At 37.2% G+C, this 17,886-nt stretch overlaps 1 protein-coding gene across 1 annotated transcript in view; it reads left to right on the top strand.

Annotated features, from left to right (window-relative positions):
- PUS10 (pseudouridine synthase 10) overlaps positions 1-15,095 on the top strand; it is a 63,390-nt gene extending 48,295 nt beyond the window's left edge. Inside the window, exons 12-18 of the mRNA XM_033124702.1 lie at positions 2,454-2,510; positions 3,352-3,428; positions 3,522-3,577; positions 4,591-4,708; positions 8,795-8,937; positions 11,624-11,723; positions 13,606-15,095. Coding sequence (XP_032980593.1) covers positions 2,454-2,510; positions 3,352-3,428; positions 3,522-3,577; positions 4,591-4,708; positions 8,795-8,937; positions 11,624-11,723; positions 13,606-13,644 — 590 coding nt within the window. The 3' untranslated portion in view covers positions 13,645-15,095. The remainder of the gene's footprint in view (positions 1-2,453; positions 2,511-3,351; positions 3,429-3,521; positions 3,578-4,590; positions 4,709-8,794; positions 8,938-11,623; positions 11,724-13,605) is intronic.
- The last annotated feature ends 2,791 nt before the right edge of the window (positions 15,096-17,886 follow it).

Below are 17,886 nucleotides of genomic sequence, written 5' to 3' on the forward strand. Positions count from 1 at the left end.
GTAATATTTCTCTGGACTTCTCAAGAGCCTAGCTTTCTGCACCTCTTTCTCGTTGATGGGCTGGTATTTGTGGGAAGTTCTATGGGCTCACTAATGAATGTGAGGTTTCTAATCTGACTGAGCAGTCACTGGTACAGCTTCTCTGTGTCCTGCTGAGTCCCACGTCTCGCTGAGTCCCACTGAGGCCCTCTGTGTCCCACGTCTCGCAGGTTATGGTTCAGTCATTGTGAACACCCTGGTTTCCTGGAATTATAGCTGGTTTAGAGATGGAGGTAGGCAAATATAAGACAAGCCATAGCCCTACGGACTCAGACTTTTTCAGCTTCCCAGATGCCATTTTGAACTCTCCATCCCTTGTTAGTGCTACTCTTAAGTCTGTTGACTCTGCCTGGAAGCTACTAATATTGTGTGGATTTGTTAGCAGCTTGGCAATGGAGTTCTTGCCTGGCCTAGATTTTCCAGCTGGAAAAGAGCCTGACCTTGAGCCTCTCATGGCTGCCCACTTGACCCGTCCTCAGATATAACACAGCACAGGTTCCCCAGACTTATGAGCCTAACCAGCAACTCGAATTCTAGACCTACCATGGATATCTAGGCCTTACCTAGCATTGCTTCTTTCTGTGAGACCCACAGATTTGGGCCCTGGAGGGCAGAGAGGAGCCCACATCACCATGGCAGTGTGTGACACACAATAGCTCAGAGCCTGTGTTTCCAACAAGTGTTGGCCTTGACTTGCTGATGGGATTTCTTAAACGTGAAGGAAGGATGAAATCCTACTGGCTCCACAGCTAAACATCCTAAAAAGGAGGGCTAATCTTCAGTATAGTTTTCATAGGACTTTTAAAGCTGTTTAGCCTTCCTTTTTCTAAAGGAAACTTTGCATGGAAACTTTGCATATAGAATCTTTCCTGGGAGAAAAATGGCTGTCAAAATGGTATTCACCCTCCTTCCACCTTTCCCATCTGTTCTTCCCAGCAGTCTTGTTCTTCCTCGTCTTGTGTTTTCCAAAGTGGCTGGACGATTGAGGAATTACAAACCTCACAGCTCATATTGCAGTCGTGCTCTAAGTGTAGGAATGTTTCTGTGCTCTTCCTGTCCTAGCCCTGTCACTATATTAATGGTCCATATCCCTCCATAAACAGTAAGCTCTGTGATAAGGACAGTGTGCATCGTATTTGCCTTTGTCTTCCCAGTATCAAGTAGCACAGGGCCTTGCACACACATCCTGTAGACATTTGTTCCTGAATGAATAAGTCAGGGTGTGAGCCTGAGTTCTAGCCTTCTATACCTCTGTATTCAGAGACCTTAAACTTTACCACTCTAATGACTGACCAGACTTCACCAAACATCCCAGCCTTTGCCAATCCTTGGTCCACGGCAACTGGTCTTACTTTCTCTGTCGGTGAGTCTGAGCATTTAGGGCTGTCTTTGTGGGGTAGTCTAGACCAGTGGTTAGGGAACTCTGGATGGAGCCAGACTGCCTGGCTCAGATCCTGACCATACCACTTACCCATGATGTGATCTTAGACGAGTTACTTACCCTGTCTCTGTCTCTCCTTCCTTATAAGTAAAATGGAGGTAATGATGGTACCTACAACAACCTTATAGTGTTAACATATGTGAAGCATTTGGAATAATGTCTGCTCATGGCAATGTTGCTATGGTGATGATGGTGAAATCATCAGTCAGTTCTGTATCTAAGAAAATTGTCACGAAATGCCTCCACCCACTCCCACTTTTTTTTTTTTTAACCATTTCCCATTCCAATATTTGCAGCTTTTAGTCTGTGATGACATATCTGTCCTAGAATGAACACTAGTTTTGTCATAGTTCCAGCTTAGGTTTGCTTATATAATGAATTTGCTTTTAGAGTCAAACCTTTTACCCTCTCCTCTTCCTTTCATATCATAGCGTTGAATTCTCAAATAAATGTTTTTGTTTTGTTTTAAGGGACAAGAAGAAAGTAGATGATAGGTTTTTCACCATGAGCTTATAGCCAGGGTGGTGATGGGGCCTTCCTCCAAACAGTGCTCTGTCTTTTGCTGTCCCGTGGGATGGTGGCATGGGATGGTCGTTAAGATCTGGCTTTGACATCAGAAGCACCTAGCTCTGCCATTTAGTCATGTGACCTTGGGGAAAGTAGTTAACCTTTCAGAAGCTTGGTGTTCTTTTATTTAACACCTACCTTATAAGGTTATAATGAGAATTAAATGAAATAATGTATGCAAAAATTTTTAGCTCAGTGCCAAGTATAAAATAAGTGCTCAATACGTGGTGTTTATTATTATCGTTGCTATTTTCAGGAGAGATGGGAATTAGAGGTGGGATGATGACTATCCTTTGGGATACTCCTATAAATTGTTAAGACAAACTGGTTTCTACCAAAGGGTGGGAACAAAAGTCTTAGGACTATTATGTCTCTGATTTGTTTTTTCTTTGTCTGCTTTTCTAAGGTTTTAATTTTTCATCTTCTGGAAGAGAAGATGTAGATGTGAGAACATTAGGAAATGGTAAGATTGCAACAGCATCACTTGACTAGAACTAACTTTCAGACATCAGATTTACTGTAGTACCTTAGTCAAAACCAAAATGGGCAGAGCCCAGAGCTTTTCCAAGTGAGGAAGCTTCGTGGATTATGGAGCTACCTCTATAAATTATATGATTATGTTTTAACAGGAATCATTCTTCAGAGGCTATCTTTTTTGCATACCTGTAGACTATAAGGGAATTTTATGTGTATTAACAAGGAGGTGCCTCATTTTTTCCAAAAGCTTGAATATTAATTGTTCCATTTAATAACATTTCAGCAGGGCCACTACAGTTTTTAAAATGCACATCCTCATTTAGAAAGTGATTCTGCTCTTTTAGCCTTCACGTCTCTCATTTTACATCGTTGCGTTACAAGGAAAATGAGAGTTAATCCTGAGCTGTTTGAGATTTATATTTCCTCTCATTGAATCACAGCTTTTCTCTTTCACGAGTGGATTAGGCTAGGAGGATGGATTTCAACTTGGTATTCCTGGGCATCGCTGCATGTGGCAATGTTACACTAGTGTAACCAAGTTAATTAGCAGTTGTTTGGATTTTATTTTTTAATTAACACAGACTTGTTTATGAGCCTTTGGGAAAGCAGTCATTTTCACATATTGCCTGTACTGGGGTTTAGCAGCCCCCCAAAAGCCCCTTGATTCTTTTCACACATTCTTCCCTCCCCCAGATGTAGTCATGTCACTAAACTTTCAGTCCTCTAGAGCTCAACTCGTTTTTTCACACCTCCTAACCCTCTTGCATTAGCCCAAATGTTAACTCCATCAACACGTTTCTGTTTCATGACGGGGTGTGTGCTGCCAGGAAGGCCCTTTGCAATTGAGCTGGTGAATCCTCATAGAGTACATTTCACTTCACAAGAAATTAAGGAACTTCAGCAGGTAAACCACTTCATGACATGGAAATCGTCATGTTTCTGCAACTCTGTAACTGAACTAGAGTTGCTAATTGTTTTTCTTTTTCTGCTACTACAGAAAATTAATAACTCATCTAACAAAATCCGAGTCCGCGACTTACAGCTTGTCACAAGGTAAGGGTAGCTCACTGGAGATAATTTCAAGAGTGAAGTTTTGATTGTAGATCATATATCTGATAAGGGAATTGTGTCCATAATATATAAAGAACTCTTACAACTCAGTAATAAGTAAACAACCCAATTAATAATAGGGAGATGATTGAGTGGGCATTTCTCCCCACTCACCAATGAATACCTTAAAAAATGCTTAATGTCATTAGTCATTAGGGAAATGCAAATCAAAACCACAAGATCCCTCTTCACATTCACTAGGATGGCTATAATAAAAAACGATGGAAAATAACAAGTGTTGGCAAGGATGTGGAGAAATTGGAACCCTCATACATTACTGTGGGATTGTAAGTGTGGCCACTTTGGAAAAAAGTTTGGCAGTTTCTCAAAAGGTTAACATTTGACCCAGTGATTCTACTTCTAGATATATACCCAAGAGAAATGAAAATTTACATCCACACAAAAAATCTACATGAATGTTCATGGTAGTGTTATTCATAGTAGCAAAAATAGTAGAAACAACCCAAATGTCCATGGATAAACAAATTGTGTTATATCCACAGTGGAATATTATTTAGTAATAAAAAGGAATGAAGCAGTGATACATGCTACAACATCAATAAATCTTGAAACCATTATGACATGAAAGAAGCCAAGACACCAAACACCACATATTGTATGATTCCATTTTATATGAAGTGTTCAGAGTAGGGAAATCTGTAGAGATAGAAAGTCTATTAGTGGTTGCCAAGGGCTGGGGGGAATGGAGGCTGGGAAGTGACTGCAAAGATGTACGTAGTTTCTTTTTTTTGGTGTGATGAAAGTATTCTAAAATTAGATAGTGGTGATAGCTGTACCACTTCATAAACATACTAAAAATCACTGAATTGTACAGTTAGAACAGGGGAATTGTATGTAAATTACATAAAGCTATTTTTAAAGAAAGGGAAGTGTAGGGCAACTCTTGTGTATGTTTTATGTATTCAGACAAACTTTCTTTTATTGTTTTTGTTTAGAGAGGCAATAGGACATATGAAAGAAGGTGAAGAAGAAAAGACCAAGACCTATAGTGCCCTAATATGGACAAATAAAACAATACAGAAGAAAGACATTGAATTCCTAAATGACATAAAGGTAGTTAAGTGCCCTAATTCTTTTTATTTTATTTTTCTACCACCTATAAAATATTCCTTTGTCTTCTAGTTTATTACCAGCAAGTCAGAGAACATGGGTACAGGGGACAGTGAGACCTGGTTTGAAATCCTGGCTCTGCCATTTACTAGTTGAATGAGTGGGCAATTCATCTAACCCGTCTGGGAGGACAGTGTGCTAGTGGTTAAAGGGCCTGCCTCTGAGGACAGATTGCCTGGGTGTAAATCCTGGATCTGTGTTTCTTAACTGTGTGACTTTGGACAAGTTATGTAGCCTCTTTATGCTTCAATTTCTTCATCTATAAAATTAGAAGTATTAAATGCATTGAGTTATATAAAGTACTTGGAACAGTATCTAGCACATAGAATACACTCAGAAATACTACTATTGTATTTGACCATCTGTACAAAAGAAATATAAAATAGGACTTATCTAATAGATTTGATGCTAAGATTAAGTCCATAAATAAAACATGTTATAAATAAATAAAAATAATACGTGTGGAGAAGTACTTTGGCACATGCTAGGTTTTCCTTCACATGAGCGTGTCGCTGTAGAGGGTCTGCCTGTTCATTTGCATATTTCTTCCCATCTACTCCCGACCTCTTCCTGTAAAGATAATTTACTTTCAAATGCAAGGAATGAGCATAAATGGGCACAAAGATGTTCATATACAGTTATTACAACATTGTTTAAATGGGCAATATTTTGTAATAATCTAAATGACCTACTAGAGGGGATAGGTTTAATCTTATGGCTTATCTATATGATGGACTATTACTAGCCAGCTGTTATAAATTATGTAGTAGATGAATATTTATCGAGAAAGGAAAATGTTCCTGATAAATACTAAGGGGAAAAGAACAAGCTATAAGCGTACATACAGGATGATACATTGTGATTTAAACGCATATATAAGCGTGTGTTTGTGTGTACACATATATATGACTGTAGAAAACAAATTGTATGGCAAAAGATACCATAAACAGGATTTATACTTATGAAAAATATAAACACCCAATAGAGAAAAATGGACAAAAGATATGAACAAGCAGCTGAAAAAACAGCAACTTCAGATGGACAAGAATCATTTGAAAAGATGTTCCACCTCCAGACTGAAGTAACAGTAAGACCATCACTTTATTCCTCTGACACTAATAACACCTATTGGTTGGAATAGAGGAGAAGGCCAGTTGCATCCATTCAGTAGAAGTGTAAAGTGTTTCAGCCTTTTTGGAAACCAATGTGGCAATGACTGTAAAAATTTTAAATATACTCATCTTCTACCCAGCACTTCCACTACTGGCCATCTTTCCTGAAGAGATAAAACTCCAGTGCACAAGAATGTTTATTGACTTTGTTCAAAGTGGAAAAATCAACAAAACAAAACTGGAATCAAAGTGAATATCCTTTAATAAGAAAATGATAGAACAAATTGGAATGTACATCTATTTAAAAAAATGAAAACAACATGTGATCCCATTTAATTTATGTTGTGGTGTGTATATACGCCTAAATTTGTTAGGAAAAAAGACAGAGGTCGGTCTACATGTGTGACTTGTAGGAACACCTATGACATTATGAGAAAAATAGTGAAGTGCAGAATAATGTTCATAGTATTGTGAGTGTTTTGGTGAAAACATACAAGTAATTTACCTGCTTATCAAAGTTCATTTGTAAAATGAGGGATGAACTACATCATTCCCAGGGGCCCACCAATTCTCAGATTCTGTGATTCTGTATCTAAGGCTGCTTGTCTTTGGGCCTATTATATAGGGCCCTTAGGATGATAGTCATAGTATAGTTATACTGTATGGTATACTGTGTTTCCCCGCAAATAAGACCTAGCTGAACAATCAGCTCTAATGCATCTTTTGGAGCAAAAATTAATATAAGACCTGGGCTTATTTTACAATAATATGAGACCCGGTCTTATAATATAATATAATGTAATATAATATAATACCCAGTCTTATTATACTGTAATGTAAGACAGGGTCTTATAATATAACATAAAATATAAATAATAAATACTGGGTCTTATATTAATTTTTGCTCCAAAAGACGCATTAAAGCTGATTGTCCGGCTAGGTCTTATTTTCAGGGAAACACGGTAGTTATACTATAGACTATGACAGTTGTACTATAGATAGTTATACTATAATTATACTGTAGCTATCTCTAAGATTACAAAAGAAATTTCTAAACCTCTATTCCATCCATGTGTACAAGTCATTCAGAATGCTGTGGGGAAAGTAAATTCATTTAAAAAATATATTCAAGTTTGGGGATAGCTGTAGAACTAATTCAGAAATAATGCTGAAAGATGATTTTTATAGGTACAGCCTAAGTTGTGAAAGGGTCTATTTTAATGATCCATAGCCCAAGTGGACTACTGAGACTACTTGACTTCTAATATTTTATTAAGTGTTAAGGATAAAACAGTTTTCAGATATTACTACTGGTATAAAAAATATAAAAACTGAGTTACTGCCCCATTCTGAAAAGTCTCCTCTTTTGTAAGGAAAAAACTTCTAAGGAAAAAAACAATCATTTGTATGTGTTTGTATGTATTTCTGGAAATTCAGCAGTATGGGACAGCAAAATGAAATGTTCAAGTAGATGAAGTGGTTTCCTTCTGTCTGCTGAAAACAAGCAGACAGAAAACCACACATGAGCATGTGTTGATCTGAGCATTATATTGGTAGTGGTGGGTCTACCAGCTTAGTTAGTACTTCCATGGACAGGCTCGCGGGTCAAAGTCCTGGGAGTGACTGGAGGTAAAACGGGAGACACACACTCCTACATAGTCCCCCATTCAAAGGCCCGCTGTTTCTGTATTCTAAAATGGAGGCCACATCTTTAGAGATTCCTTAATAGTTCAGCCTTGTCCTTCTTTTGGTCTTTTTGGCCAGAGAAATGTCAAACTTTAGGGAGACAGCTTATCTCATCAGAACAAAGTGCCTGTAAAATCAAACAATTATAGAATCATAAAACCCACGAGTTAGGAGGGGCCATTGACTCACTGCTTTGATAAAAGCAGTCACACTATTTCAAGGGTAGTCTTTGTCGGAACTTGTTCTTTCTCTCTTGGTGGAGAACTTGATAGAGGGGAGACTAGACAGAAATCTTTGTTCTTAGTATGGCTTCAGGCATTCACTGATCAGGTAAATTAGGAAGGAGCTGTTCCAACAAGAAACTGCAGAGGATTCACAGTTCTTATGCCTACATTTCTGGTTATACCCAACATCTATTTTTAAAACTTGGTATTAGTTGGCCTTTTATAATACTAACTTCTATTTCTTAATTTATATCTTGTGACATAAAAGGAGATCTCTAATTGTGAGAAAAATAAGCCTGTGTCCCTATAAATCTGCACTGGAAAAAGACATGCTGTAGTATTCTCAAGTAACTTGAATTGAGCTAACAGAGAGGTCCCGGTTTATTGTACGCACTTACTTGTAAATATTATGTTGGAACACCACCCTAAAACTGTGATGCAACTGTTAATTTCCCAGAGTATCCTTTAGTATAACAACGACGACAACAACAACAACAAAACAAATGAGTAGGTATATGGTTCTCCCTAACACACGCACACTGCCCATACACCCAAGTGGAGCCGAGGTCCCACCTTCTACAAACAGCCATTTCTCACCTCTGCCTGAAATCCCCACTATTAGGTCACTCTGTTGGGTTGGGAGAGAGGGAGGAAGGTAAGAACATGTCTTCTAGATGAGCTGTTAAAGGGCAGGATAGAACTCCAGCGTCCTAATCAATTTGTTAACTATTAAAGCAAAAGAGACCTTGGGGATCATTTACTTCAAAGCCTATTTTTGTAGTTCTGGGGCCCAGAAAATGAGTAATCATGGACCAGGTTATGAGAAGTCCCACAGAGTGCAAACCTTAGTGGATACAATTCGTTATAGTATTAGTTTCTTCCCTGAAGGTGATAGCTGGGGTCCTCTGAAGACATCTGTGGTGAGCCATGGGTGACAAAGGAGGTTCTGAGACAAACTTCAGTGGGCCACACAGCTGATTCATGGTGTGTATCATATCCTCCGCTAGGACTTACAAATCAACCAGAAAACACCTCTCCGGGTCCTTCACCGGAGGCCGCTGGCTATGAGAACGCGTATCATTCACTCCATGGAAACATGCTATGTGGATGAGCATCATTTCCGCCTCGATCTGAAGACTCAAGCCGGAACGTATCCTTTCCCCTTCTGCACGGTCATAAGCTGACCTGCACCCTATTGGAAGACTGAATGCTGCCCTAGAAAATAGGTTCAGCTTGATCTGGGAGGGTAGGGAAAAGATTAAGTTGGAGAAGGTTGGTGTTTTTTGTTTTTTATGGTTTGCGTTTTTTTTTTCCCATTAAATTTGCATTTTTCAAAATGACATTTGAAACTATGAAGCAGCAGCCAGTTCGATGAGAACTTTGAAATATTTAGTGTGTGCTCACACCATGCTGAGCACATACCGTGTTTCCCTGAAAATAGGACCTAGCCCAACAATCAGCTCTAATGCATCTTTTGGAGCAAAAATTAATATAAGACCCAGTCTATTTTACTATAATATAAGACCCGGTCTTATGTACTATGCTATGCTATACTATACTATACTATGCTATGCTATACTATACTATACTATATAACATAATACCGGGTCTTATATTAATTTTTGCTCCAAAAGACGCATTAGAGCTGATCGTCCAGCTAGGTCTTATTTTCGGAGAAACATGGTAGTAAGTACTCAGGAAGCACTTTTGACTGATTCATTGCTGTCTTTACACATTTTGCCAGTCACATGTTCATGACCACCTCTGGGTCCTTTCAGCATTTCTGAGTATTTGCCTCAGATGATTAAACACTGATAGTAGATGGGAGTGGCCCTACTTTACATATTGATCTTCACTTTATTTGATCACTGGCCCAGAACAAGAGAATAGTCCAAGGCTGATCACTTGTTCATAACCTACCCTGCCTTGCATGGTTGTTTTATCAGATCTGAATTGCTGGTGAAAATATAACAGGGTCTGCCTTAGCTTTAATTTACTTTTCAAAGGTGTTCCTAGTTTTTGTTTGTTTCTTGGTTTTATATTATTTTGTGATCCAAAAGCATGAAGTGACAAAATGCCTTCTAACCAGTATAAAACTAATGATGTATTTATGGCTATAAGGGGAAAAAAATGTCGTTTTAATCACCAAGTAGCATTCTCATTATATTGCTGTAATTAGTCTGCCTCTTCTTCTCCATCAACCTCCTTTCCTTTCTTCCCCTCCACCCCCACCCCTGAAAATACGTATAGGTTACCGACTCTCAAAATCTCCTAAATTTTTACCATGTAGAACAAGAGATGGTCTATTTAAACTGCAGTGGACAGATCTTTGTATCTTTCCTGTTTGGAGCATATCTGCCTATTATGATGAAATGTGGATGGGATTTCAAAGAAAGCACAAATTTTTTTTTTTCCAATCCTTTTTACCTAATCTCAGCTTTAGTTTTGGTATGCTAGGGAGAAATGCGATCAGAGAAATGTAATGGTCTTTTGGCAAAGCTAATGTCATTTCAATCATTAAAATATCTTTAGAACAAGCCATGTACATGTAACTTAAGGCGTCAGCCAAGACAGACTGGTAAAGCTTTAGATACCATGTAGTAATACACAGAAGTATGTAAACTTTTCACATATATTGCTCAGTACACTGAACTAATTCATTTGACTTATACCTCATCCCTCTGGCTATGAATAAGAACCATTCTGGACCTTTTCACTGGTTATTCTGGGACTTTTTGGTCATTTCCCCTTATCATTGCTACTCAGAAGTAGCATCTCTAAAGAAATTGAGAGAAAAATAATGACAATTGTTGAATAATTATGAATTTAGCAAAGAGGACAGTTACTAGATAATTACATGTTTTATGCTTGAATCAACACATTTAGTGAAAGTAGTATGAATAAACTTTCAGAAAGTGGGGATACAATATCAGCATAATATGGTATTAATTTTTATGTATCTGAGAACAAATTTATTTTTCCTATTCAAATTACTTTAAATTTTTATATTAAGTGCTGGTTTATAGACCACAACATAATGCTGAATGAGTTTTTACTGAATGCTGGTGAAAACATATCTTTCAGATAAATATTGTCAAGGTTGTAGTAGAGTTCTGTATAAAGAATGTTAATGTAATCTTATTAATAATGAATATTAGGATTAGTCATTGGTTTCAAAATTTGAAGCCCTATGAGGGAAACACAAAGTTGTCCCTTTAAAAAGAGAGACAATTAACAATTCTTTTGCAAAACAACTAGAACTTAGGTCCTTTGATAATCTTTCTGAAGTGCTTTTATCAAGACTAAATTAATAGTCTCACTATCCCTCCCATCCTATTGCCATTGTGTCACCAGGTCGTATTACAAGGAAAGCTATCACTGAGGTCACTCTGTGTAAGCCTGTGGAAACCTACCATCTGGCAGATGCTGGCTGCCATTATTGAAAAATGGGACCAGAAAGATGTCAAAATGGAAGTTGTGCAAAGAAGAAATAGCTGGGTTGGTTTTTTTGTTTGTTTGTTTAATACATATAGCATTGAAGTACAGCTAATTTTGAAAATCCATCCCCAAACTTGGAGATGAGCCAAGGAAAAAAAGAAAGTCATGACTCTTGGGAAGTTTGATGTAAACACAGGTCCTAGGTCGTCATGTTGGCTGCCAGGCTGATAGGAACGTTTGCTGTAGCTTATTTTCTAAGACACACATCACAAGTCACAGCTCAGAAATAACCTCTCTTTTGTAACATTTCTGCTTTCGTATTCCTCTTTCACCTATCAAATCTGACCAAACAGTTGGTACTGCATGGCTATCTCATTTTTTCCTTAAACAAACTCCAGCTACATTAAAGAGTTTGTACATGGAGACTTTGGGAGAACCAAGCCGAACATTGGCTCTCTGATGAATGTGACTGCAGACATTCTGGAGCTGGATGTTGAGGTAAACCATTTTATTGTGGAAATGCCCATCTGCACTGTGAATTCAAAGTTATGCTCTTTGGGCTGTAAGTCAAGCAGTATTACTCACCTTAAGAGGTATTTGAAAATGGTTAAAATCTCATAGTAGCATTAATATTGCAGGGAGGGACTATCTTGGAATTTTTCTTCAAAAAAAAAATGCAGGTCTCATTTATCATCTTTGCAAATATACAGCTAATTTATTAATTGTTCCTTACATATGGCATGAGATCTAAACTCTTAAACCAAGCAAGGAACTGAAGTTGTAAATGCCCTTCATATGTCCTTTGGACTCTATAGTTCATTCCCATACCAATTTTGTCTTACAAAGAATTTAAGGTAGTCTAGTCCAAAATATATATTCAGGACAGGGGTTGAAAATGGGATGAGCCAATGGTTATTAATAAAAACAGTTCTATAAGGAACCCCTATGATGTGGTCCAAATTTTCCACTCTTATAATCTGAACTGAAACAAGGTTAAAATCTTAAGTAAGGATGGATAGAATGGAACTTTCAGGCAATTCTCCATAAATATTTTCCTCATTTGAGCATCAGTAGGTATTGAATCACAAATTGTGCTTCTTGACAAATATCCGATTAGGAATAGAGTCCTTCCCCAGCCCCCAAAAAACCACCAAAATTTTGGAGGCTAGCATTGTGCACTAGGGAATAGTATCCGTTATAAAAAGAAGTGGGTGTAGTTGCCTACTGTGAAAACTGCTATGGTAATCTGATGATCACTGGAGAGTTATTACCTTACTCAGTTCCAAGTGCTTTCAGATTAGATTTTATACAGCTCAGCCAAGGATACTATAGCACCTTCAAGGCTGCAGGGAGCCTCCTCAGTGAGACTATCATTTTGATGAAAACAGCCTTCTGTTGAAATCCTAATTGCATTCATCTTCTTCACCTTAATTCTTAGAACAGCTTAGGAGTGTCACAGGCTAGTGTTTCTCAGCCCTGATTGTCCAACGGAAACAGCTGTGGAGCTTTTTCACACTACGATATGCTTATCCTCCCCTGCCCTCAATGCATACAAGACTGTGGTCAGTAATGATTAGTTTTCAGGCTTGAGAAACCACCTAACTTATGTGTGGGTGTTTGGTGGATGGCTACATTCTGAAACAGAACCAAAATATTTTTTTGGAATCTATGAAAGATACACATACATGTACATATGCAATAGTTATTTGGGCTTTTCTAATAAATTTTTTCTGAATCTGGTATGTGAAATGACAGATTAATTTAAAAATAATTTTTAGCAAATCAGTTCAGGTTTTAAATTTTAAGTCTCAAAAAACGCACAGGTATTGTGGATTGTTTTTTCTTAAACTTTCTCTTAAATTAGGCCCTTTAGGGTAGTTAAGATGAAGTACAATTTCATACTTCTAAGGACTGGAATGTGGCACAAAATAGTGTAGTATTATAATTTCATTATGATTTGAAGGTCAAGGTTTTGTTTTAGAAAAGCCAGGGTAAAAATGTAGATATATGGAAAGATGAAAATGATTAGAATAAAAGTTGCTTAGACATCTGAGGGCAAGTTGGTGTTGCCACCCGAATGTTTGCTACTTTACGCATAAATAACAAAAAAATTTTAAATGTTCTCTAGGTTTTTATCAATCAAAAGGCACAATTAATAACCAGTTGACTAACCAAATACTCAGTGAGTTCAGCCACAGACCTCAGGCCCAAGAATCTGAAGTCCTAGATTTGGTTTTAGTATTAAATTGTTGTGTTTAATGGCTCTTTTTTAATGCAGTTTCTTCTGTTATTGTATATTGAAACTATTAAATTTATACAGCGTTACCAGCAATGCTTCCTAGAACAGTAATGTATTAATGACTTGTTTTCTTCCTTCTAGTCTGTAGATGTCGACTGGCCCCCTGCTCTGGATGACTAGCTTTCAAATTTGGAAACAGAGACGAGGGTTTTCATGGCACGATGTGGACGTCCATTTTGCATACACTGTAATATGGCTGTTGACTCACCATAAGAGTGTCTTGGAAACTATTTGGATCATGTTGATCTATTTATTTTTAAATTTTTTTGTACTATCTCAGGCTCTGTATACAGTCTATGTATATTTTGTTAAATTGTTCTAAGGATGTCTTATGATTTTTCTTATTCCCTCTCCAACCCCCACAAGCCAAACTATGAATAATGAAACCATTCTCTCTTAATTCTTTCATTTAGAGAGGTGAACAAACAGGATATATTCTCTGCTAATCTGAGAAGCTATAATTTCTTTCAGCAAAATTTCCCTCCACAAAAGAAATACCACCTTTAAAATCATGTTCTACAATTTTTAAATGATCTTGATAAAAGTTATACCTATATTTATGCAGTGTAGTATCTTATAATAAGATATCAAATGCAAATCTGACACCATTAATATTTTTTCCCTGTAAGCTTCTAGCAAGCTATTACCAATAGAAGTACTTTTTGGTGTGATTTGTTACAAATATTAATGACTTCAAGTCACTATTTTGACAATCTAAAATTGTCAATAAATTTCCTGGGGAAGGAAAGTAAAACCTTAGGAATTGAGGATAACATGGTAAGAGACTTTCATAAATCTTTTAAATAAGGAGACACAAGTGCCTTCAATACCTTCAATGCCAGGGATAAGATTTTGAAAAATTGAGATTGCCAAACAAAGGTAAGCTGACGTTATTCCAGCGTGCTTCAATAAAATTATATAACTTCCAACATCCTCATCAGGGAGATAGGAGATTTGTCATCTCCATTTTATAAATATTAAAACCAAAGAATAGAAGCTAAATGTTTTATCTAAAATAGTTACTTCCATATCTAAGACTAGAACTGAAGTTTCCTGGTCTTTAGGGTCCTTCCTAATAAACCTTATTATTGAGCACCTATTGTGTGAAGGAGGCTCGTTTAAACGTACATAACCCTGAGAATTGATTTTTGGAATTTAGATGCCAAATCAAAGAGCTTACCAAAAAGAATAGCCCAACTCTATTTCATATGATCTCACTTGTCAATACGTTAATCATTAGTTGGTACTATGAAGTCATTAAAAAAAAAAACTTTCAGAAAGGAGTCTCATTAAAATTTCAGGCTTCAGTGTAATTTCCATCACCCTGATTGAACTATGTGAGCTCAGTTTAAAACACATATGACTTGGATACAATTGGATTACTCAGTCTCCCATCTCTACATTAGACATAGCTCAGAGGTACTAAGATGTATTATTCACTTCAGAAATCAGGAAAATGGTTTGACATGAAATTTCATTATGTGAATAATAATTTTTCATTGAAATATTTTTTTCAATGCCAGAAAATGAGGAAGGGATAATAGAAATAAACTTGATAAAAATATAAGAACTTTTTTTTGTGTGAATGTTTCTCAGTTTCTGTGGCAATTTTGCTACAAAAGAGATTTAAATAATTTGGGAAGATAGTCTTTTGCATGTTTCTTTTGGGCTCAGCTTTGAATTCAGTGGATCTGCAAAATGGGAGAACTAGAACCACCTTAGCCAACTTAAATTAGATGACTTCTATTAAATTTCTATTCCTGAGATTATGCAAAATTTAAAACAAAGAATAAACATTAGCTGTAAATACTTACTCCAAATGTTCATATAATTATGAGACACAGGTTGTTAAAAATTAATGTAGGGGCCGGCCCGGTGGCTCAGGTGGTTAGAGCTCCATGCTCCTAACTCCGAAGGCTGCCGGTTCAATTCCCACATGGGCCAGTGGGCTCTCAACCACAAGGTTGCTGGTTCAATTCCTCAAGTCCCGCAAGGGATGGTGGGCAGCGCCCCCTGCAACTAAGATTGAACACAGCACCTTGAGCTGAGCTCCCGAATGGCTCAGTTGGTTGGAGCGCATCCTCTCAACCACAAAGGTTGCCTGTTCGATTCCTCGACTCCCACAAGGGATGGTGGGCTGCGCCCCCTGCAACTAGCAACGGCAACTGGACCTGGAGCTGAGCTGTGCCCTCCACAACTAAGACTGAAAGGACAACAACTTGACTTGGACAAAAAGTTCTGGAAGTACACACTGTTCCCCAATAAAGTCCTGTTCAAAAAAAAAAAAGTTAATGTAGGTTTTTGTTTATACAGAACTGGAATTAAGTAATATGAGTACTATAGTTGCACTTTTACTTATATAAAAATATTTTACAATTAGTTTTGAGATCTCCTCTAATAGCTTTGTTTAAATTAAGTCTTTTAAATAACACTTAGAGAAAGGGCCTTTTGTACTTCATAGCATCTCTTTGTCTGTGGTTTAGTTTAGGAAAAACATCAACTCTGAATACCTGGAAAAGTAAAAAAAAAAAAAAATAAAGTTGGTAAAGTGAAAAATTTCCAAAGTAAGATGATAACTAGCTACATTTGTAAATTATGTGAAGTAAATTTCGAAGTTAAATTTCCATTTCCAAAGAGAAAAATATCTTACTTAGGAAGATATTTTCTTTTGGAGCTTTATTGTTTGATTTTTAAGTCCACATAAGAGAATGAACTTTGATGTAAGCTTTTCTGATTTTTAAAAATGGTACCCTTTTTTATTATGAAAAAGTATTACTTTTATATTTTTTAATTTTTTTCACTTTGAAATAATTTCAAAGTCACAGGAAAGTTGCAAGAGAAGTACGAAGAACCGTTTCCCTGAATCACTGAGCCAATGATGCCCCATCACCCGAATACATTAGTGTGTAATTCCTACAAACAAGAATATCGTTCTACTTCATTCACTACCGCATAACTATCAAAATCAGGAAATTAACACTGATATTACTATTATCTAATCCACAGACCCAAGTTTCACCAGTTGTCCCAACAATGTCCTTCAGAGTCAAGGGATCCCATTTTGCATTTAGTTGTCTCTTTAGTCTCCACCAATCTGAAACAATTCGTCTTTCCTTGATTTTCATTACTTTGAAGATTTCAGGCCAGTTATTTTGTAGATTGTTCCTCAATTTGAGTTTGCCTCATGTTTCATTATTAGATTCAGTTTGAACACAACAGAAGAGATACTATCTTCTTGCATCTTATAAGTGTCACACAATTTTGATTTGTGCTATTACCGATGATTGGCTTTGATTGGTTAATGAAAGTAGTACCTGCCAAGCTTCTCCACTTTAATACTTATTCTTTTTTCCCTTTGATTAATAAGTATATTGTAGCAAGACCATCCAACTTTCACTTACTAGTATTAGCATTCATGGAAGATTTTCACCGGAATCAATTATTACCACAATGATTCTCAACTACGAATTTTCTAATTCCGTCATTCTTTTACATTTATTGGTTGGCATTAGGTAGAACTAGGTTCTATATTAGGTAGAACTTTCCTTCTTGTGGATTCATGGCTTCCTATTTTATTCAATGGGTTATACTTGGTTACTGATGTTTGATTTCTAAATGTTGATTTGCCAGTGGGTGCCCCTTCAAGCTGACTCCTGTATCCTCTTGTCCCCCTCCCAGAATATGTCCCCATCATTCTGGGAGATTGTTCTTACTTTCTAATACAAAAAGACACTCCAGGCTCATCTTGTATTTCATCTGCACCAGCCCTGGACTGGGCTATTTCTCTAAGGAACTAGTTCCTTTAGGTGGAAAATGAGATTTAGAAACCAAGATCTGAGCATGAAGTATGCTCACTGCTATTGTGGCACTGCTGCTCCCAAGCCCTCCCATGGCATGCGTGTACGCACAGGCTTACCTCTATATATTTCTTCACATATATTGAAAACTCTGAGTTATACCAGTACTTCCAATTCCAACCTTCTTCTAGTTTTCTCTCCCTTTCCACATGTGTAATTTCTTCCTCTGACACAGAAATCTGGCTCTCATTAGGCTTAACATATTTATTAACAGATCAGACCTCCTCATACATCTCCCATCCTCACATCTTTATTCCAGATCACCGAGACTTCCTTCCCCACCACCCTCAATGTTCTCCTTAGGCTCCACACACTGTAGTCCTACACTGGGCCACCACCTTCAACCCCCGGGGCAAGACCTACCTGTACCTTGCTCAGAATAAGCAAATGACTTTTGTCCTCAGTTATTCACAAAGGGAGAGAAACAGGCAGTAAATGAGCCACGGAGGCAGAAAATTAAAATCTTTTAAAAAGGAATTTCAATATTCTACAAAATTAGCTATCA

This window comes from Rhinolophus ferrumequinum, chromosome 13 (genome assembly GCF_004115265.2).
Source record: "Rhinolophus ferrumequinum isolate MPI-CBG mRhiFer1 chromosome 13, mRhiFer1_v1.p, whole genome shotgun sequence".
Classification (NCBI taxonomy): domain Eukaryota; kingdom Metazoa; phylum Chordata; class Mammalia; order Chiroptera; family Rhinolophidae; genus Rhinolophus; species Rhinolophus ferrumequinum.